This window comes from Debaryomyces hansenii (genome assembly GCF_000006445.2).
Source record: "Debaryomyces hansenii CBS767 chromosome C complete sequence".
Lineage (NCBI taxonomy): Eukaryota > Fungi > Ascomycota > Pichiomycetes > Serinales > Debaryomycetaceae > Debaryomyces > Debaryomyces hansenii.
The window spans coordinates 759404-782369 of NC_006045.2; the positions used below are offsets into that span (position 1 = coordinate 759404).

A 22966-nucleotide genomic window follows, 5' to 3' on the forward strand; every position below is an offset into this window, starting at 1 on the left:
TTAGATGCTAATTCTAAGCGCATGAAAATATTCGCTTACAGATACAGAGTGCAAAAGGCATACAACTTGATGAACTTTTATCATAGCATATAAAGCTAATATACATGGTCATTATAGTAGACCATTGGGTATCTCAAGTAGTACCTGCTTTAAATGTTTCCAATTAAACCCCTTCTGGTTTTCTCGTTAGACAAGAGTTTTGCAATCTCTTATACCCATTTGCATTAGGTGGAAAATTCTTTACAACACTTTTTAGTAGTTCAATATAATACCATATTGTATTCGAAGGTAGTGTACTAATAATCATCGACAATTATGTAGATGGCTAGATCACTATATGGCTACTACTGCTTTAATAATGGTTTTGAAGAATTACGGTCGATCTATTATCATACACAATCCATATAGTCCTATATATTTAGTAATCCCTTTGCAGATGCTAAAAGTGCGTCTTTGAAGGGAATTGGTTCCCAATTAAATACTCTCTTGGCTTTCTCATTAGTCGATGGCTTCTTAGTATCTTTAGTCCCTTCTAATTCCTTGGTTGGTAGATTTTTCGTATATTCAGCTGGCAAGTTTTCAGCTAGAATATTAGCCACCTCTAAAAGTGAAACGTTTTCCCCGGTATTCAAGATAAACCTATTCCCTTCTGACTCTGGTGTCTGCAAAGCCTGAACATGAATATTAGCCACGTCCCTCACATCAATGGCACTTAAATACATGTTCTTGCATCCATCAGCAAATGCACCATTGAGTAACAGGTCAATTATTTTCAAAGATGACGAATTATCAGGACTCTTCTTCAAAGGAGGCCCAAAAATGTAGGCTGGATTCAAAACGGTTAATGCAATTGGACTTTGCGCGTGAGTATTGGCATCACTCTTAACAAACTTCCACGCTTCTATTTCAGCAACTGTCTTTGACTTAACGTACGTTACATTAGTTCCGTCAAGATTCGTAAAATCGTTTTCGTCGAATGGTTTGGAACGTTCAGCATGTCCATAACCCACGGCTGCGAAAGACGATGTAAGCACAACACGGTTAACGGACGGGAACGAAGTAGCAAACCTCAATATACGCAATGTACCTTCTTTGGCTGGGATTATCAAGTCATTTGGATCTTCCGGTTCAGTGAGCGGAAAGGGCGACGCAACATGGAGTACATGATCAACACCCTGGAATGCTTCTGCCCATCCCTCATCTCTGGTAACATCGGCTTCAAACACTTTCAATTTTTTATTAATGGTTTCATCATCAAGATTACTATTTGCTTTGATTACTTCACGTAATTTGGCCTCCTTCTTCAAGTCTCTAACGGATGTATGGACACCATATCCTTGTTCAAGCAGCTGGATTACACAATAAGTTCCTACAAATCCTGTTCCTCCTGTTACTAATATTGCTCCAGAAGACATTGTTTATTATCAATTCCTATATAACAGTTTATTTCTGGTCGATTTGGTTTCTTATATTACCTGGTAGATATCCATGATTGCTCTGTTAATCTATAGATGATGCTTAGTAATATTTGCGGAACATTCCCGGTTCGAAGCGATGCTTATCTATGCTTTGATAGCTATTTTTACTAGAATTTAGACAAAGTTCTAGTTCAATTTGGCTATTGTGGTACCCATACGTAGTAGCTAACAACGCAGCCTCCAGGGTATTTGATGCATTAGGTTTTTACATCAGTTTCAGTGTAGTCTGTATTACATTTCAAATAATAACCGGAACCTTGTAGGTAGTTCAACGGATTTTCCTTGTCCGTTTTCCATACAAACTTCGTAGGAACTTTCCCTATTGCTTGGCTAATATAATATCTTACCGATGGCTTACATCTCACATTGTCTGTAGAATCAAGCAAAAAGATGAAAGCTGATTTTTTGAGTTTATCGAGTCTCATTGTATTCACATAGTCAATAGCTTTAAACAACAATAAGTGTGTACTTACATACATCTTCTGCTGTTGGCATTGACCTTTCTCTTGTCGATACTCTTCTGAAGGATCAATGGTATTTTTCAACTGTAGTAGACCCTATTAGTACCTGAATATGGCTAATTATGGGAGATACTAAAATCGAATATGTGTTTAATTCAAAAACAACTGAACCAGGTCAAGTTACAGTATATATGTTGACATTCTATCGTTTTTAAAGTCATTTGTTAACAATGCAAGGTTACAGTAAAATCAAGAGGTTAGAGGTTCTACATCGAAATCATATGAAATCACTACATCCGGTGCTATCCGACTGCGATTAACAAGATGACCATGAATACGACATGAAACACATTACTATTGTCATGATATCTAATGGTATCACATATTCTGTTATATATAGCCGTTAATCATTACCTTGCGCTTTCCCCATAAAGAGCAGCTAAAAAAAATCCGATTCAGAATTTTTATATCAGAACTGCTCGCCGAAAATTCAATTGAAGTTCCATATACAGCTTTTTTTTTTCAGTTTTCAATTAGTACTTTAGCTTCAAGTTCAAGTATTCGAATAGGAAGTTTATTGCATCACAATCAACATTTCTCAGGAAGCATTCGCCAATATTATTAGAGACTAATCAAAAATTATGTCGGTAACACCGCAAACCTCAGCAATAATAAAGCCAACTAAAGGTAACGTAACAGTTCAAGATGTTATGCTTTACATACCTAATTTGATTGGCTATTTTCGTGTGTTGACAGCAGTTTTGTCATTTATTTGTATGAAGAATCGTCCCATAAGTACTTTGATTTTATATGGAATTTCAGGATTCTTAGATGCATTCGATGGCTACGCAGCTAGAAAATATAATCAAGGTACAAGGTATGGGACAGTATTAGATATGGTCACAGACAGATGTGCCACTACATCATTAACATGTTTCTTATGTGTCATTTATCCTGATTTTTGTTTACTTTGGCAATTGCTAGTCTCTTTGGATTTGGCCTCTCATTATATCCATATGTATGCAATGATGTCAAGTGGTTCTGCATCCCATAAGAATGTTGATGAGTCCCAATCGAAGATATTGTCATTGTATTATACAAATAGAACCGTTTTGTTTGTTGTTTGTCTTGTTAATGAGTTATTTTACGTGGCCATCTACTTGCATTACTTTGATTTCTTTTGGTTAGGTACGGTTCTAGTATTCTTAAGTGCCCCTATTTGGTTTTTCAAACAGTTTGCAAACGTTATCCAATTAAGAGCAGCAGCTTTGATTTTGGCTACTATGGATGCCAAAGACAAATCTTCAAAGGAGAACTAAGTGACTGCAATAACCTAAGACGAGTGAATTTCTTGTGAAGCCTTTACCTACAATTCACTGTAATTGCCTTATAAAATGAGCATAGCCTAATTATCGCTTGATTTTTCAACTCGTTCTCTATATATATATCCATACATTTTATTGTTCTCTGTATATCTACTTCTGTCCTTATCATCGAGTGAATTTTCTGGTTGATGGAACTTGGTATAAAGCTTTGTCGAATTTCATTTAATTAATCATTCATTAGTAATAAATATCAAAACTATATCATAAATACTTAATTTCCTATTTTATTGTTGTTTAAAACAAATCCATAATCAGCTTCTTCTAATGCTCTTCTATGTAATTTCTCTAACGATTTTGCCGAATGTTCCTGGAGCTCATCTAATTGTTTCATATCAGCCATATCTTTTTCCAATTTGAAGCATTCCTTCAACATCTCTAAATTCAAAGATTGACGGAATCCGCTAATACTCGTATTTAAAAATTTCAAAAATCTATTGAGTAATTGCTTTTCGTTTACTTTTAATTTAAGTGAAGCTAATTGGTCTTGAGAACTTAGTTTAAAGCATGTTTTAGCAAATTCAAAATAAGCTGCAGAAGTATATTCTTTGTTCTCAACCATAAGTATTTCTGGCATTATAGCACTTAAAATTTGAAAAGCATCTTCGTAACATTCCATATTATTCAAAATCGAAACTAATATGATTAGACCTTCAACGACTAAGGTCTTGAATCCTGTTTGTTTCCCTTGTTGGATTTGCTGAATCACTAGGGATATAGCTCTCGAATGCGCTCCAGACTTATTGAATATATGGCATTTAAGTAAATTAAGCCTTATTATAGTATGCAAATTAGTTTGAGTCTTAGAATGTTGTGACTCGATACGCGACAAATTACTAGAAATATAAGTCAAAGCTCTCGAATAATTACCAAGTGCAGTTTCTACTTCAGCATTTAGATATATTATTTCAGCTTGTAGTTCAATTTCTTGAATTTCATTATTAGACAAAGTTTCCATAATTTTTTGTGCAAATTTGAATCGACCTTTTCTAAGTGCTATCTTTACTAGCATTATTAAGGTCCGTAATTGCAATATTTTATAAAGTGATTGATCGTTCTCTGTTTTATTTTTCAAAGCTTCTAACTTCGAATATGCTATTTCCGTGTCACCATTATAATAGTCTAAAAATGATTTTCTTATTTCAATTGATAAATCGTCAGTTAAGTTCCCTGTTTCTTTGGCATAGTCAAGAGCAATATCTGTATACACATTGCATAAATGCGGATTACCGATTCTACTCCAAACAGTTGCAGTCATCTCAGCAGATTTTATAAATGAAGGTAGTTCGTCATTAATAGAAATATAAGTGGCCTTTAACAAGCTCTCAAGATACTTGTTCAATGGCCCACCATTGTTCATTATATGTAACGTTTCAAAATGATAACTCATGGCATATAGCAGAAGTGAAACTGTTTGGGTTTTGCTAACTAAAAAGTCCAACAAATGCTGTTCATTGTTATTATGATAAAAGGTTTGAGTATTCCATAACTCAGGTTTATTCTTCATAAAATTAAAGAGCCACGATAAAATATATGTCAAGGTTGAATTATCCTTATTTTCTCTTGCAACAGATATAGCCTCCTGAATTGCATCTAGTGCTTTTTCATCTTCACCAAAAAACTGATGTAAAGATGCCCGAGAAATCAAGGCGAAGTGATAGAAATATTTCGAATTATTGGAAACCATGTAATCGAAATATTGGTGTAACGACTGGAATGCCCCTTGATAATCAAGTTCATGCAAACTCTCTAAATAATTAATATAGTAATAAGATGGCAAATTATTAAAAGTAGTATTCTGGATCAGACATGTATTAGAATTAGGAGATGTCATTAACTTCATCACATCACGCAATAGTTTAGGAGTTTCGGTACCATATATTTCCAATAAACTTATCTGTTTATCTAATAAAACCTGTATATCATGCTTCGGGACTGGTAGTAGTTTCAAGTTAATGCTTTGAGACGACTGTGAGGGAGTTGGTAAGCTTATACCTAAGCTTTCATTTAATTGAGTTTTAAGCGTATTAAAGAGAATTTCATCATTTTCATTACTTTCGTTTATCGTATTCCCTTTGAGTCCTGACTTCTCTAACGCAAATGTTTGTTTCTCTAATTGTTTGCTATTAGAATCAATCATATTTTCGGGTTTATCATTATAATGCTGTATGTTACCTCCATATGATATATATAATGTTCTGGAAGGCTCTCTATAATCAACAAATGCTTCATACAAAAGAAACTCTTCATCAAAATGCAATAATCTAAATGTTGTTATAATCTTTTTTATAAATGAACCAAGCAATGATCTCGGTGATATAAGCTTCTTTATATCTTGATTTGATTCCGGTTCTTCAACTGTTACAGCAGATGATCCCAGAAGTATGCAATATGCTCTTTTTATATGTGAATCCAAGCTTTCAACAGAGTTTATGTTCCACAACGCCTGCAACAACATTTTTTGTATTTCATTAGCATCCTCTTCGGCGGCTAATTTACTTTCAGTAGACACATAATTAGGATCAGAAATAATGGAGTGTTTTAAACTAAAACACAAGTCACGTAATTCGGGAAGTATTACCATCTCTTTCTTTTCATTGTATATTAAATCATTCTCTAAAAATCGAACTATTGTAGTTAGTACCGCTTGCAATCTATTTTCTTGTATCAAATCGGTACAATACAATACAATAAGAATTAATAACGAAATTTTATGAGGCGACAAGTCCTCCGTTAGAAGTAGTTTAATCCTACTAGCATTTAATGACATTTATATCTTATTGATTGTTTAAAGAACCATATTAGATCTATTTTTGTTTATCAAATTTACAGCGCGAAACTATTACTTAAATATTTTGCATTATGATCTACAATTCTATTTACTCATCATCAGAATCGTCTCCAACGTCAATATCTGGAATTTCAAAATCCGATTCATCGTGTTCGTTCTTATCCACTGAAACTGAAACTGAAGTCGCAACTGGATTTTCTGGAGTTGGAATAGTGCCTACGGAGCTTTTTGTAACTACTTCCGTTCTAGTAGCCTCGGGTTCTGGTACAACATCTTCAACGATTTCAGATGTTTCAGCGAATTGAATTACCAGATCTGGATTCACATTAGTAAATATCTTTTCCTTGGTCTTAGTATCTTCAAGCACTATGCCTGGGAGTACTGTTTCTGGCTGATCGCTTCCCCCACCAGCGCTAGACTCCGATATGTCAATTTTACGACGTTTTGCTGATGATTCTAACTGTGATTCTTCATCTACATTTAATGATCCATCATTCTCGTTTTCTTCCATTTCTTCATCCTCATTTTCACTCTCCTCTTCTTCTTCATCATCTTCAATCACCAGACCTGACTTCTTGATATAGGTCGGTAAAGGTGGAAATCTTGGATTATTAAAAACACTCAAGAGTGGATCGTCACCTAATAAACTAGTAATAATTGGAAGCATCGAATTCTTCTCGAAGCCAGGATACAAGACAGAGTTTATTAATAGCTGTTTTAATTCTTGGGAAATGTTTTGGTCCTTATTATAAGACTTAGCAACGGTAGCTTCAATAATCATGTAACGGAAAACCCTATAATGTTGAGTTGGTGGTAAGTTAACCCTAGTTATAACCATATTTAAAAATCTGCGGGTGGCATTAAGAGTTGACAATGGAATTGTTTCATTGAACAAATGTTGATGTGATAACAAATCGGATAATGGTACAGATTCCTTGTTCTTCTTTTTATTCTTCTTCTTATTACCATTTGCCTGTTGGTTTTGTTTCTTGCCATCGGATACAGGTGAAGTATTAAGTGCTCTTTCTTCAACCAAGCAAAGGGCAACGTCGATAAATCTTATCAAGAGTGATGCATCGCTCAAGCTTGAAACTAGTGATATGAAATTTCCGGTACATTCGAGCAATCTGCACATGAATATTTCATTTGATAACACTTCCTGATAATCAATTTTCTTATTCGAGAAAGGAATTAATATCTCCAAGAATGCTAATATGTTATTCAAATGTGGAACTAATGATCCTTGGTATTTTATTGGCAATTCACTTAAAAGTTTAATGGAATTAAACTGGTTTAGTAAAGTGGTAGACTTAATTAATTTCTTCACTTTCTCGTCACGAATATCTTTTCTGAATGGAACGAATTTGGTGCTGATAGAGCAAATGATTTCGTTAATTATGAGTACCAATCCGACTGGAACTCTCACACTAAATTGAGTCTCAGATAGTAAATAAGCCTTCATAATACTCAATAAAAGTTCAACCCTGTCTGAAATTTGGAAAATGGTATCTGGCTTGTTTATATCTATTTCTAAAGAAGCAAACTTAAAACTCAGCTCCAGTTCTTCGCTTTCTCTAGTCCGAGGAATTTTCTTGAATAATTCCATTAAATCAGAATCGTCATTTAAACTCAAGAACTCATCATAAATAAGTAAGACTTGTGATAATTCCTTCACAATGTCTACTATATCACCTTGCCATTTTGCTTCAGGTTCAGTTTTTTCAATGATCGGCAAAGTCGCCAAAGTTTCACATATTATTTGCTTCAACTCTTGAGGAAATGCGCTGTAAGATTCAGAACTTAACAATTCTATAAGCCTGTTGCGTAATTTATTACCATATGGTCTGAATGTAGTAGGATGCTTTCTGATTAATGAATTCAAAGACCTAAGAATTAAAGACGGTTGGTAAGCAACCTTTTCCATGAACAAAGTGATAATTGTAGGTAACTTAGGTGTTAATACTTCCCTCGTAAGAGTTGGTTTTCCTCTAATTTGATTGCATAGATTGTTTAAGCATTCAACAGTCGAGCTCAAAATTTTTGGATCGATGGATTGATTGTAATTTTCTAAGATTTTTATTAATTGACTCATGAAATTCACACCTTCATTGGCCAAAATATTATAGTTGTTACTCAATACCTTGATCAAATTAATTCCACACCACTTATTATATGCTATATGAGATTTTGATAAGTTTAATGAACGTGATACTAAATGTTTTAAATCTGTCTTAGAAATATCATTCAAAAATGCCTTATCACGATGCAAAGTTGCAAGTATAGGGATTATTGACTTTGGACTTGACTCCAAGTCTTCGAGTATAACATCTAGCGGTAATGACATATCTCCTAGTTGATTTACAACACTAGTATTACTTTAGAAGAAACAATAATTTTTCAAATCTAGCGATGAGAGATGATTTTAAATCCTGCATATATTACGATTTAAATAATGTATAACAGATTTATATATAACGAATTAAATAATGAAATAAACAACTGTGAATTTAGGCTTTATAAATAATGTCTGTAATAATTGATACCAATCACATAGTCAAAGGTTTCAAATTTTTGTAGCTTAAAAAACACCTTCTAACAAGTTGCTAAAGCCAAAAGGTTCGTATAAACTACCTTCACCTTCAAAGAACTTAGACATGGACTCAACCCAATGCAATCTTAAGGAGTGCAACATCGCCGAAGTACCCTCCATAATAACTAAGATAACGACAGTTAAAACAAACCACATGGCAAACATTGCAACTGTCATGATGACTCCAAAAATTCCAGTCTTACCGAACGCACCTTCAATGGTCATAGTCCATAAGACAGTGGATAATTGAGCATGTGCTAAGGATAATGCCCATAATCTCAAATATGACGCAGTATGAGAAACACAATTCAAGCAAAATTCGATAGTATGAATAACTTGATGAATCATTATATCACCAAATGTGTGTGCCTCGTGTTCTTCTTCATCATCTTGGTTATTTTCGGCTTCGTGTTCTTCGTTATCATCATTAGGTAATTGTTGATATTGATGAGCTTCTTGAGCGAATTTTCTCTTATAATATAATGGCTTTACTAACAATAACCATGGAACACAAAATAATGCAACCAATAAGAGGAACACTTGAACAGTAGATTGACCTCCGTACAAAGGCTCATCGACTGTGCCTGGAGATAAAAACATTGAAATTAACATGTTCAATAAACCTGGCGGTTGTTTCTCAATCGCAAACCAATCAATTGACCATTTGTAAACGATACATAATGATAAGTAACCAAAAATACCTTGCATAAATAACAAACCAGGAATAAAATTTCCTATGATGTCAATCATACTTTTAAAGTGGACGTAGTTGGTTAATGAGAAACAGTATGAATATGACATATGTAAATAACCCATTAAAATAGATAACTTCATTTTATAGGAATTGGTAAACAATAAGTTATTTTCAGCTCCGTGCCATGTTGGATCTAAGCCCATGATGTATGTTCCAGTACTTTTAGCTTCAACAGATTGACCGATTTCAAATTTTTCTGGCCATTCCCAACCCGAATTGAAGAGAGTCATGGATTTGGAAAAGATATCATTATACAAGAATCCAGTGTACATCGAAAAAAGACCCATTAATAACAATATGTAACGGCCTGTAAATGCCATGTCAAAAATTTCGTCTCTTTTCATTGCACTTATTTTCTTTTCATTGTACACTAACGCACATGCCGCTAACGTCAAAATGATTCCATGGCCTAAATCACCAAACATAATAGCGAACATAAATGGGAAAGTAATAATAGTTGGCAAACCTGGGTTAACTTCACGGTATGTTGCAATACCATAGGCGTCACAAATATTTTGAAATGCATCTGTAAATTTGTTGGTTCTGTGATAAGTTGGAGGTGTTCTTGAAGTCTCTAAAACATTAATGATGGTTGGGATAGATTGAGAAGCTGCTGAAGACTTAATGCTTGAAGTTAAAGTTTGTACTTCGTCACTTGGAATCCAGCCTTCAGCAATCAACGCTTTTCTGGAATCATCATAATTACATTTGTTCATAATTTGATATACTGCTTTTTCCCTTGCTACGATTTCCCACCACTTAGCTAAGTCTTTTGAGATAGCGATTAATTCGGAATTCAAAGCATTTTCAGTCTGGGACAAAACCGTCGAGATATCTGTCAATTTCGACTCAACCTCTCTCGATTGCTCGGTTCTCAATTCATTTGTAGAATCAACCTTGTACAAATCAGCATCCAATGACTCACAGATCTTTTTAATACGTTCATAAACAAGAGACCCGTGAGAAAAAATAATAAATGTGTTCTTATCAACGTTGGAATTGCTCTCAACGTCATAGATTGGTTCCGCTAATTCTTCTGAATGATAATACAAGTTACCTCTTAAAACTCTCCATAAAATTTGTTGCAACGTAAAAACTTTATCCCTCTTGATGACACCAGAAATAAATGTTGGATCACGCAAGTCAGAAATGCCACCGGATTCGAGTTGAGCTAACAATGCATCATCCCCTGAATCTTGCTGCGGACCGCTATTCGCTCCAAAGAAATTGTCAACACTTTGGATACTGTACTTCAATTGCTTTAAATCTTTATGCTTCTGATATAACGACTCCGTGGAATCGATCAACTGAGAAACACGATCTTCCAACAACTTACCATTCTCAACATGGGTGTCAATCTCACTCTGTGGCACAATAGTTTGCATTTCACCCAGATATGGGTATGTCTTGACGGAAATGTTTCTTTGGTCTAATTCCTTCTTGAAAAAGTTGTATTGTCTTTCAATTTCATCCAATCTTCTCAATTCCTTGACAAACGATCTTTGGAATTCGTTCACCTTCGAATTCAAGTCTCTAAACTGAATCATGTTCAATTGACCAATTTCATAAACAATAGCCCTCGAAACTTCTGTTGGAACATATAATTGAACCAAAGACATTTCGGCAGAACCTAAAAACCATCGTTAGTAATGCTATTCAATCATCTCTATCCCATCTATATACTCAAATATTAACATACGGAAAACCGCCTCTTCTTTCTCTGTCATATTGATTGCAATATTAACTATTTTAGATTAAAGTGGCCTTTATTCCATACTACCTCTACTAAGGAGAAAGTCATATATGTTTCCTTGAGGATTGAGCAGCTACTGTTTTTGGTAAATCCACGATTTCTTTGTTAGGCATTTTTGTGACCAATCCTGATCCTTCTGAGTTGCAACTAAGATATCTTAAGTTCTAGACAACGTTGATACCTACGGATTTTAGTACTATCGAAGTGGACAGTACAAGCTAGTCATCTGGTGTTTTAATCTGGTGGGCTTCTAGAAGATTAGATATTTTCAAAATGAAGTTTCGCATATTCTTTTTCCTATGCATACCCAGAACTATACACTAGCACCAGCCAACGAAGTAAATAATCATTCTATGGGTTAATACATCCTGTAGATCAGTAGTTCCCAAGCAACAGCTTGAACCATTCCGTATAAATGCCTAATATTGCAAAAACCCCGTTGGTAGTAATTCTCTTGTATGCAGTATTAATATAAGTACAATTTTTTTCGTACGATGAGCATCAAGAGGTCCATAAATGCAACAAGAACCCAATACATTTACGGAAAGCAGTCTAAATTGTAAATATTGATTGAGTATGAGAAATTTGATCGTCTTGAACAAAGGACACGTTTCTCCTGAATCAAAAACGTATCCAGATTTGGAGCTTATTGATTCAGTTTTTGATGTGGTTTCTAATAGTGTGACGTTTGCTTTATCGTCAATAGAATCAGGAATCATTGAAGTACAACAATTCATGAAAAATGGAGAACTATTGGTATTAGCATCATTTCCCACCGAAGGAGGTAAGTTGCTATCATTCAATCATTTTGTTGATACCTGCCAGTTAATATTTGTAATGGAAAATGGAGATATTGTTACTGGTACATATGACCCAGCACAGCCAGACCCAGATACCACGATGGTTGAAATCGTAGGATCGATTGATTCAGGTTTATTGGCATCTTCATGGTCTCCAGATGAAGAAACTTTGGCCATTTTGACGAGAGAAAATAACTTGCTTTTGTTGTCTAGATTATTCGAGCCACTTAATGAAAAACAATTAAATCCAGATGATATAAAAATTACCGACTCCAAGCATGTTTCTGTTGGATGGGGTAAGAAAGAGACACAATTCAAAGGTAAAGGTGCAAAGGCCTTAGAAAGAGAAAAGGACGCATTGAAACACGCAGGTTTGGATCTAAAAGAAGACTCTCCTTTAAGAGACCCTACAGTAGCACAATTAGAAAAAGGCACCGTGTCGGAATTTGATAATAGATCTGTGACTATAAGTTGGAGAGGCGATTGTGAGTACTTTGCGATTACGACAGTTGAACCAGTTTTAGTCGAAGATACCCAAGAATTGTATGATAGAAGAGTCATCAGAGTTTTCAGTAGAGAAGGTGAATTAGAGAGTGTCTCTGAAGCTGTGGATGGATTGGAGCACAATTTATCTTGGAAGCCTCAAGGCTCTTTAATTGCATCAACTCAAAGACATACCGATGAAGACGGTGATGAAGCATTAGACTTGGTTTTCTATGAGAAAAATGGTTTGAGACATGGTGAGTTCAACACCAGATTAAACCCATTCGAAGAATCCATTCAAGGGCTTGAATGGTCTTCTAATAGTGAAGTCTTAGCATTCCAATTAATTGATAGGGTTCAATTATGGACAACCAAGAACTATCATTGGTATTTGAAACAGGAAATCTACGTAACTGAAGATGATTCCTCAAATGAAGTTTCATTTATAAAGTTCCACCCTGAAAAGCCATTACATTTAATGATTGGAACGCTGAAACGTGGTATACTAGTCATTGATTTGGCCTATAAGATAACCACTGGTCCTACTCAGTTAGGTAATGACATTGGTATGACTTTAGTTGCCGACGGTAACATTGCGAAGATTACCCCATTGTCAGTGGCAAACGTTCCACCACCAATTAGTTTTAGAGAATTGGAACTTGAAGATAATATCACCGATTTGGCAACCAGTAAATCTAATGAAATCTATGCTATCTTAACTAGCAAAAATGATATTTATATTGCCCACATACCAATTGATACAATGAAACTGGGAAAACATCCAAAGATTGTTAGCAAAATTGATTCAACTCAGTTTATCTGTCCAGGAGAATTCGCAAAGCAATTAGCTTTTGTTGCCGATTCTACGATCGTTGTAGTTGTTGATAATGGAAATTATTCAAAGGTTATTGAGTTTGATATTCGTGATGATATTTCCTCGCCTGTATTTAATGACTCAATAGATTTTTCACCAAAGGTTGTGTTATTAAAATCACAAGCTGACTTTGATGCGGTAGCTTTGCAGACTATCGATGGTGCTGTTCACCAATTGAATTCTTATCAAGACATCAAGGAGGTCAGTAGATTTCCACAATTATGTCGTGATTTTGAATTAGTTGTGACATCTTCCAACGAAGAAATGGAAGATAATGAACCCGTCGTAACAGCTTTCGGTATTTCAACAAATGGTAAATTATTCGCTGATTCAAAGCAGATCGCAACTGCAGTGACTTCATTAAAAACGACAGAGTCACATCTTCTTTTCACTACTGCTCAATCACAATTATGCTTTATTCACTTGAAATCAGCCACTGGTAATTTTGAGTATGATATTTTCCAAAAGGCTAATGACAATAATGAATCCTCAATTGATGAAAGAGTGAGACAAATTGAGAGGGGATCAATTTTAGTAAATGCTATGCCATCAAAATACTCTGTTGTATTGGAAGCACCTAGAGGGAATTTAGAAACTATTTGCCCTAGAATTATGGTGTTATCAGGAGTTCGTAAATTCATCAAACAGAAGAATTACAAGGAGGCATTTTTGGCATGTCGTACCCACAGAATTGATTTGGATATTTTGCATGATTACGATCCTGAACTATTTTTTGCTAATGTTGAAGCATTTATTAATCAAATAAAGAAAGTTGAGCATTTGGATTTGTTTGTTTCTTGTTTACATGAAGAAGATGTTACGTTAACCAAATACAAAGATACCATTAGCGAATCAGAGAATATCACTACTGGGTTGAAGTCATTACAATTACAATCGCAACCTACTCCTGTGCAGAATGATGGTAACAAAATGAATGGGAATAAGTTACAGAAGAAGGACCCTAAAGATTCCAAGGTAAATAGAATCTGTGAAAAGATATTGTCTATATTATTGAAGCCTGAATATTTTGAAAAATATTTACAAACAATTATTACTGCATATGCTTGTGAAAATCCTCCTAATTTATCAGATGCATTACAATTAGTGGGTGGCTTTAAGAGTGTCGAACAAACTGAGCAGGCAGTAGTGCATTTGTGCTTCTTGCAGGATGTCAATAAATTATATGATACTGCATTAGGATTATATGACGTTAAATTGACCTTAGCTATTGCTCAACAATCTCAGAAGGATCCAAAAGAATACTTACCATTTTTACAAAAATTGCATACACAGCCACAATTAAGAAAACAATTCTTGATCGACGATTACCTTAAGAACTATGAAAAGGCATTAGACTGGTTATTTGAGATTGGTGAAGAATCTCACTATGAATTTGATGAATATGTTGTGGATCACGAATTATATAAAAAGGCTTTGCTTATTTACAAGTATGATAATGCAAGAACAAATGATATTTTAAGCTTATATGCGGATTATTTACATGACCAACAAAACTTCAACGAGTCTGCATTAACTTACGAGTACTTGAGTGATTTTGAAAATGCACTTGAGAACTACATACTTGGCAAGAAATGGAAAGAAGCATTAACCATAGTTCAAAAAGCTGAATACTCGTCAAAATTGATTTCCTCTGCTGAACAATTGGTCTCTTCTTTGACGGAAGAACATAAATACGCTGCTGCTGCCGAAATTGAATTTTATTTCTTGGGAAATATTGAAGAAGCAATTAAATTATATTGTAAAAATTATTTCTATGAGGATGCAATTTTGTTAGCAGCGAAAGAAAAGAAGGAAGATTTGATTCCCTCTATTGTCGATATTCAATTGAATGAAGGGTTTGGAACGATTGCTGAATTATTGGCTGATTGTAAAGGCCAAATGACTTCTCAATTAAGAAGATTGAGGGAATTAAGAACCAAGAAGCAAGAAGACCCATATTCATTCTATGGAGCGCCAAATGACGATTTAGATACTCCTGATAATGTTTCTGTGGCAGCATCAGAAACTTCAACCACTCCATCTTTCTTTACTAGATATACTGGTAAAACATCTGGTACGGCCAAAACCGGTGCATCTAGAAGAACCTCTAAAAACCGTAAGAGAGAAGAAAGAAAGAAAGCTAAAGGTAGGAAAGGTACTATTTATGAAGAAGAATATCTTATTAGGTCTGTTGGTCGTTTATTAGAAAGATTGGATCAAACGCAACCTGATGCTATTAGATTGATTGAGGGATTAATTAGAAGGAGCATGAAGGAACAAGCATATCAACTTCAAAAAAACTGGATAGAACTCCTTGATTTCTTAAGAGAAAATATTAATGAAATTCATAACATGAGTGAAAGAGATCGAGAAAGAATTGATGATAACGGTGAAGTATACTTAATACCTGAAATTCCAGTTCCAACAATAACTGATTTCCCAAAGAAGAATATTTTAGACTTTTAGTCCCTATAGGCGATATATAGCTAGTTTAATAAAGAAGCATAATAATTACGTCTTACCTTGTTCAACTCTTTCGAAATTCTTTAATTCGTTCTCAAGAAGTAGGTCCCGCAACCCTAAAATAGAGTTTTTTAACCCATCGGTGATTGCTTGTTTCTTACCTTTGTTATAGCACATATTTTTGTGTGGCATGTTTGAAGCCTCCCCCGTACCCAATTCGTCGTTGTAAGTGCCATCTTTCAAAATTATACGAGCGACAACATTATACTTGACCGAATATTCGTTATTTTCTTCGTTAAGTTGCTCGTGCACCAAATGGGAACTAATAATCTCAGACGACCATCCATTGTAGCCAAATACTTCATTCGCCAAGTTGAAAATAACACTTGATGAAAACTTCAGGTAGAAATTTGATCCAGAGAATCGTTTTGAATCTTTGGCGTTTTGTATCGCTTCCAAGCGTGCTTGCAAAGTTCCAATCTTTTTAAGAGCCCAATCGGAAGCAATTCCTTCATTTGAATTATTCTCCTCTTCATTTTGATCTTGTTTTTCAAATTCTGACATATCTGGAAAAAAGACTACTGTCGATGGACCAGTAGTTTCATCGCCATATGCATCTTCCCAAGCGTTATTATTCATATTAATCGGAGTAATACGAAATACTCAACTCGATATTGTGTTTCCATTTAAAACACTAATTGTATATAGATTTAATTGGGTCTTGATAAAGATTCAGGTTAATTTCTATAGAAGTTATTGTTATGTAAATAAAAATACTCGTATTAATTCTATGAGGCTACGCGAACCCAAATTTTTCAGTTTCGAGTTACATAAAGAATAATTCTGCTATATTAATTAACGAGTAGGATCGATAGTCTACCCAATTGAAAGGGAAATGGATTACCTAAATAGTATATTATCCCAGCAAAACCAGGTTCAGCTGGTAGAGGAAGCAATTCCTACTCTTTGTAATAGACTACAGCATGCCACCTTGTCCTCAGATAGAAGATCAGCTGTATTGGGATTAAAAAGTTTCAGTAGACAATATAGAGAATCTGTTGTGGAATATGGTTTAAGGGCATTGATTACAACGTTGAAGAAGGACTCCTCGAATCCTGTTATTATTAAAGCGATTTTGGAAACGTTACTTATTCTATTTATCAGAGGTGAAGGAGACGATGATTTAACTCGAGGATGGATTTCACAACAATCAAGACTCCAGAATGGAAAATATCCATCTCCAATATTGATGAATGATGGGTCCATTGATCAATTTTCTTTGTGGATCGCTGACGAACTTACCCAAGACGAAGAGTGCATTTCATTATTACTTGAGATATTACTGGAGAATGACAACTTCCACATTAGGCTATACACCTTGCAGTTGCTAGAAGCATTAGTATCAACAAGAGGGGAAAAAACTAAAGATTGCTTATTGAATATACCAACTGCCGTTTCTACTTTGGTTTCTCTCTTAAATGATTCGCATGATCCTGTTAGAAATGAAGCCATTTTGCTTTTAATGGCAATCGCTAATCGTAATTTTAATATCCAAAAGCTAGTTGCATTTGAAAATACCTTTGATAGTCTTTTTGATATTATCGATGAAGAAGGAGGAATAAGAGGCTCTATTCTTGTACAAGATTGCCTAACGTTAATTACCAATTTATTGCAATATAATGCATCTAATCAGAAATTTTTCCTAGAAACCCAATGTATCCCACGTTTAGCTAAGTTATTGGGAGAGCCTGTTGAAGATGCTGTAGATAGCGATATGACGGATGAAAACGGTATGCCGATAGTTGCACCACCTATGGTATGGACGGAACAGAGACTACAGAACATGGTTATCGCTTTGGAAATATGTAGAACATTAGTCTCGGAAGACAATGAATCACTACAAGTTAACCAAGAGAAACTCTTTCAGTCTGGTGTTTCGTTTATTGTTTTGAAATTAGTTTTCTCGCCAGTGACGGCTAATGCAGTGAGATCAATTGCGTTACTCACAACGGCAGACTTAATAAGCAGTAATCCGGATATTCAGTTACAATTTTCACAAATTGATGTGCCGTATATTGATCCGTCTATGCCAACTCAACTAAAGTCGTACGATAAGCCGATACCTGTCACTATCGCATTACTCAACTGGACATTATTCATTAATTCAGTTCACGTATTTGACATAAGAATGGGTGCAGCATTGTGCTTGCATGCATACTTTAAAGAAAATAAGGATTCAAAGTCAGCTTTCTTAACGGATCAAATAAAGGCCTACGCGGACCCTGATTATTTCTCAAATTTGGGTGACAATAAAGAAGACAAAATAGATGATGATACACAAGACATCGTCGTTAACAATGGATCTTCTAATAATGAAGTGGATTTAGTAATTGATGAGAAGTCGCAAGATGAAAATACCATTCCTACTCCCTTTGGAAATATATTTGCAACCTTAATGGATTATGATGCTGATATTAAACTAAACCCATACAGATTATGGTTTGCTTCCGTTATTTTGATCTATCTCTTTGAGGAATATGAAGAAAACAAAATAGCGGCGCAGAAGGTTTATACTGGTGACGAAAGTGCTGGTGAAGAAGTCATGAGTTCGATTCAGGCCATATCAGGTTTATTAATAACAACTTTAGATAATATGGACCCGCGTATCTCAATTGGTTATTTAATGTTATTAACTGTTTGGTTGTATGAAGATTTCAATGCCGTAAATGAATTTTTAGATGACTCGTCAATTATTAAGTCTATATTGGCATTCTTATCTAATAATTCCTCAGAGCTGACTGTGTTGGTTCATGGTATGGCTACAATCCTATTAGGTGTAGTATATGAATTCTCATCGAAAGAATCCCCTATACCTAGACTTGAGTTACATTCTCTTTTAGTTAAGGCAATGGGCAGAGATAACTATTCTTTGAAGGTAAGACAATTTAAAGATAATGAGCTTTTCAAAAGTTTCGACGATGAATCACCTTTAAGTAATACTAAAGATCAGACCGGTTTGCCTGATGTTTACTTTGGAGCTATTTATGTAAATTTGATCAAAGAAAATTTCCCTCGATTGAAGAGGGCATTATTTCATGACCCGCATGCTGAACCCCAGGGGCATATATCGTTCGAGCTTTACGAAGAGTTAGATACAAAACATAGTCTACTTAAAACTCAATTAGAAGAGGAGAAAGTCAAAGCTTCCGAAATGGAAATGAAACTTCATGAAGAGATTAATAAATTGAATAGAGATTGCGAAGATGTGAAAGTACAATTAGATAAAGCTTGTAATGAATTAAAAGAATTAAAAAACAAGCATTCGTCCGTCAGCGAAAAGTACAGCAATACCACTAAAAGTTTACAAGCAACAGAGAAATCAAAGAAAGAGTTTGAAACTTCTTCTGGTAAATACTTCAAAGAGTTACAAGAAGCCTTAAAAAAATTCGGGGTCAGTGATGATTTAGTTAAAAGCTTAGAACAGAAATTAGAAAATTCTGAACAGGCTAGACAAAAGGCCGAGGATGGTATAAACAAGATGAGCAGAGAATTGTTTCATCTTAGCAAACAGAAGAAGGAATCTGACAGTAATATAAAGTCTCATGAAAAGAAAGTTGACTCTTTGAAGTTAGAGATTGCTAACATTACCAAAACGTTTGAAGCGAGAATTGAAAAACTACAGAAAGCTAATGACTTGTTCAAAGAAAAAGTCGAGGATTTAAATAAAAAAATTTCTGAATCAGTATCCTATAATGAACACAGTGATAAAAAGTCTCGAGAAATGAAGGAGAAACTCGATGATGTAGAAGCAACTAATGAACATTTGATGGATAAATTAAGATCTGCTGCATCTGCATTTCAAGAGATGAAATACGCTAAAACTTCGTCAGATAAGGAGATCGAGAAATACAAAATTGAAATAAAAAGCAAAAATGATGAATTTAATTCATTGCAGCTGGAATTTACTTTATTGAAAGAAGAGAAGGAAAAAATTAATGAAGAGTTTGAGTCTTTTAAGGTAAAATCGTCGGCTGAAGTTGGCAAACTAAATTCAAGCATCAATGATTTAAAGTCAGCTAAAGACTCTTTGGATAGTAATCATTCAACAATTTCTAATGAATTTGAAGAATTGAAAGAAAAGTTGTCACAGGAATCCAAAAGATATAGTAATTTAAAAATTGAATATGACAAACTGCTTGAATCATTGAAATGTGAAAACGAAAAACTTAAGAAAGACTTAGAGGATATAGACAATTCGAAAGAAAATGCTGAGGCGAAACAGAAATCCGTTGAAGAGGAATTACTGAATTTTAAGACAAAACATTCTAAAGTAAGGGAAGAGTTAGAAAAGTCATTAGATGCTAAAACAGGCGAGTATAATGATGCTATAGAAAAACTAAAAAATAAAGATATCAGCATAGCTTCATTAAAAGAAACACACTCGAAGAAAGTATCAGAGTTAGATTCTGGTCATTCTAAGCTTTCACAAGATTTAGAGGCCGCAAATTCTAGATGTTTAGAAACTGAGAAACAAATAAAGGAACATTTGGAATCATCCTCTAACCTGGCTGATCAAATTTCAGCTTTAGAAAAGGTTAAAGGTGAGTTAGAGGCTTCCATAAACAACGCAGAGCAAGAATCCAACAAATCTAGAGAAGAATTTGAGAAAGAAAAAGCCGAATTAAACCAAAATTTGACAAATCTTGAAGCTGAAAAACAAAAAGCTGAAAAGAGGCTAGACCTGGTGCAAGAGGAAAAGGCGATTGCTGAGAAAGAATTAGCTAAGCTAAAACAAATATTGGATGATAATAGCAAATTAGAAACGGAGGTATCCGAACTAAAATCAGATATTACTAAATTTAAAGACGAACATACGATTATTAACGAAAAGTTGAGTATTAAAACTAAAGAGTTAAGTGAGAAGAAAGATCAAATTGAAAATCAAGAATCCAAACTCAAAGATCTTGCTAAATCCTTGGATAATGAAAAGATACTTGTTAAGGATTTGAAAGAGAAGAAAGAGTCTTTGGAAACCCGAATTAAAGAATTAGAAAATGATATAGCTTATGCTTCTAATAGTTCCAAAGAAATGCAAACGAAGAATGAGAATTTGGAAACCAAATTAAAATCGACTGAAAAGGATTTATCGACTCTGAATTCAAAATTTACTAATGAAACCAAAATTCTCAAGGATCTAATATCTGACCATGAAGTGAGTATTTCGAGTCTTAAAGTTGACTTAGATAAAAAAGTTCAAGAAGTGGAGAAAGAACGAAACATGTTGAGTGAAAATTCGGAAACAGTTATTAAAGAATATGGTGATAAAATAAAAGAGTTAGAAAAGGCCCTTGGTATTGCGAAAACTGCTCACGAATCGAAGTTAAATGCAATGTCGAAAGAAAAGAAACTTGCAGATGAAAGCCTCAAATATATAAATAATGAATTTGAAATCCATAAAAACGACTCAAATGAATCTACTACTAAACTCACAAAAGAAATTGAGTCATTAAATGTTAAATTAGAGAATGAAAGGAAACTTTCCACTTCAAAGCTTTCTGAGAGAGAGGCAGAATTGAAAAAGGAATCTGAAACCTTGAAGGCTACAGGAAAACAGCTCGAAGATGAAATTGAGAAGCTTAAGAAAGAGAAGGATGTTGTAAGTGATAATTTTCAACTGAAAAATCTAGAGTTTTCTACTTTAGAAAAGGATTTGGCTTCCAAAGTAGAAGAAATAAAGTCTATTAATAATGTGACTGAATCTTATAAGAAGGAATCGGACGATATAAAATCCAAGACTAAACAACTTGAAAATGATCTAGAAGCTGCTCAGAAGTTTGGGGATAAAACTAAGGAGGAATTGGACACTCTTAACCAAAAGATTGAGGAATTAAAGAGTGTAAATTCCAATACAGAAGAGACTTGGACTAACAAGCTTAAAGAATCCGAATCTAGTTATGCTGCGCTTGACGAACAGAAAAAATCGATATCTCAAGAATTGTCAGCTTTAAAATCTTCCGATAAGGCAGCGTCAGAAATGACAAAGCAATTGGAAAACGAACTTCAGACTTTAAAGGATGATATTGAAGAAAAATCGAGATCAAAGAAAGAATTAGAGGAGAAATCTACAACACTTTCTTCTACGATTAACGAACTTGAAAATAAACTTGATGCCATGAAAAAAGAATTGGATTCTGAAAAATCTGTAATAGAAAAATTATCTGCCGAGTTGAAAGAGCATTCAAAACTGTCGGCTGATTTGAAAGAATATAAAGAGAAATTTGAGCAGCTAGAAAAGGAACATGAACAATTAAAGAAGAAATTCGATGCAGAAGGAAATATTCATGGTGAGAAAATGAAAGAACTAAAGTCTAAGCTTGATTCCTTACAAGATGACCTGACAGCAGCAATGGATTTAAAAAGTAAAATTGAAAGCCTCAATCAAGAGTTACTATCAACTAAAACAACGAAGGATGATGAAATCAAAAAACTCACCAAAGACTTAGAGTCTACCCAAGCTTTGAAAAATAATGAAAAAGAATTGAAAAAAGACTTGAATAGTTCGAAGGAGAATATATCAACGTTGAAAGAAGATTTAAATGCATTGAAGGAAAATGAGACAAGATTGAAGCAAGATCTAGAAATTTCAAAGGCAAATGAGGATTCATTAAACAAAGAACTAGAATCATTGAAATCTAGCCAGAAAAATAAAGAGAAAGACAATATAGACTTTGACTCTCAAAAGGCTAACTTTTTAGAAAGCGAGAAAAAGCTCAAGGAAGAGGTAGAAGCGTTAAAAAAGAAGTTGAAGGAACAATCCTCGACCATGGTACCAAGGTCAGAGCTAGATGACTTAATGCTACTCATGTCAGATATTGACGAGCATAATAAGAAGTACAAAAAACAGTTGAAAGCTTTGGGCCAAGATATTTCAAGTGACGAAGAAAGCGACGAGGATGACGACGACGAGGATGACGACGACGAGGATGACGACGATGAGGATGACGACGATGAGGATGATGATTGATATGTATTCTCCTCGATATGTAATTAGTCTGTAATAATATTTATAATTATAACGTCCTTGTAGAGTGAAGCGAATTATTTTTTCCCAGTGTGCAAGAAAAGTATTTTTCGATA

At 34.4% G+C, this 22966-nt stretch overlaps 9 protein-coding genes across 9 annotated transcripts; 3 read left to right on the plus strand and 6 right to left on the minus strand. All coding sequences in view use genetic code 12, as the record gives it.

Annotated features, from left to right (window-relative positions):
* Nucleotides 1-410: 410 nt before the first annotated feature.
* Nucleotides 411-1415, minus strand: DEHA2C08602g (DEHA2C08602p; the record flags this gene model as incomplete). The annotated part of the gene is made up of 1 exon (XM_458052.1): nt 411-1415. The coding sequence occupies one exon, from the start codon at nt 1413-1415 to the stop codon at nt 411-413; it is 1005 nt and encodes a 334-aa protein (XP_458052.2).
* A 260-nt stretch (nt 1416-1675) lies between these two features.
* Nucleotides 1676-1957, minus strand: DEHA2C08624g (DEHA2C08624p; the record flags this gene model as incomplete). The annotated part of the gene is made up of 1 exon (XM_458053.1): nt 1676-1957. One exon carries the CDS (start codon nt 1955-1957, stop codon nt 1676-1678), a length of 282 nt encoding a protein of 93 aa, XP_458053.1.
* Nucleotides 1958-2580: 623 nt separating this feature from the next.
* Nucleotides 2581-3258, plus strand: DEHA2C08646g (DEHA2C08646p; the record flags this gene model as incomplete). Its single annotated transcript, XM_458054.1, has 1 exon — nt 2581-3258. One exon carries the CDS (start codon nt 2581-2583, stop codon nt 3256-3258), a length of 678 nt encoding a protein of 225 aa, XP_458054.1.
* Nucleotides 3259-3535: 277 nt separating this feature from the next.
* Nucleotides 3536-6091, minus strand: DEHA2C08668g (DEHA2C08668p; the record flags this gene model as incomplete). The annotated part of the gene is made up of 1 exon (XM_458055.1): nt 3536-6091. One exon carries the CDS (start codon nt 6089-6091, stop codon nt 3536-3538), a length of 2556 nt encoding a protein of 851 aa, XP_458055.2.
* Nucleotides 6092-6200: 109 nt separating this feature from the next.
* DEHA2C08690g (DEHA2C08690p) lies at nt 6201-8456 on the minus strand (the record flags this gene model as incomplete). Its single annotated transcript, XM_458056.1, has 1 exon — nt 6201-8456. The coding sequence occupies one exon, from the start codon at nt 8454-8456 to the stop codon at nt 6201-6203; it is 2256 nt and encodes a 751-aa protein (XP_458056.2).
* Nucleotides 8457-8690: 234 nt separating this feature from the next.
* On the minus strand, nt 8691-11183 carry DEHA2C08712g (DEHA2C08712p; the record flags this gene model as incomplete). The annotated part of the gene is made up of 2 exons (XM_458057.2): nt 8691-11086; nt 11156-11183. 2 exons carry the CDS (start codon nt 11181-11183, stop codon nt 8691-8693), a joined length of 2424 nt encoding a protein of 807 aa, XP_458057.2.
* A 602-nt stretch (nt 11184-11785) lies between these two features.
* DEHA2C08734g (DEHA2C08734p) lies at nt 11786-15832 on the plus strand (the record flags this gene model as incomplete). The annotated part of the gene is made up of 1 exon (XM_458058.1): nt 11786-15832. One exon carries the CDS (start codon nt 11786-11788, stop codon nt 15830-15832), a length of 4047 nt encoding a protein of 1348 aa, XP_458058.2.
* A 45-nt stretch (nt 15833-15877) lies between these two features.
* DEHA2C08756g (DEHA2C08756p) lies at nt 15878-16468 on the minus strand (the record flags this gene model as incomplete). The annotated part of the gene is made up of 1 exon (XM_458059.1): nt 15878-16468. The coding sequence occupies one exon, from the start codon at nt 16466-16468 to the stop codon at nt 15878-15880; it is 591 nt and encodes a 196-aa protein (XP_458059.2).
* A 256-nt stretch (nt 16469-16724) lies between these two features.
* DEHA2C08778g (DEHA2C08778p) lies at nt 16725-22853 on the plus strand (the record flags this gene model as incomplete). The annotated part of the gene is made up of 1 exon (XM_458060.1): nt 16725-22853. One exon carries the CDS (start codon nt 16725-16727, stop codon nt 22851-22853), a length of 6129 nt encoding a protein of 2042 aa, XP_458060.2.
* Between the last annotated feature and the right edge of the window lie 113 nt (nt 22854-22966).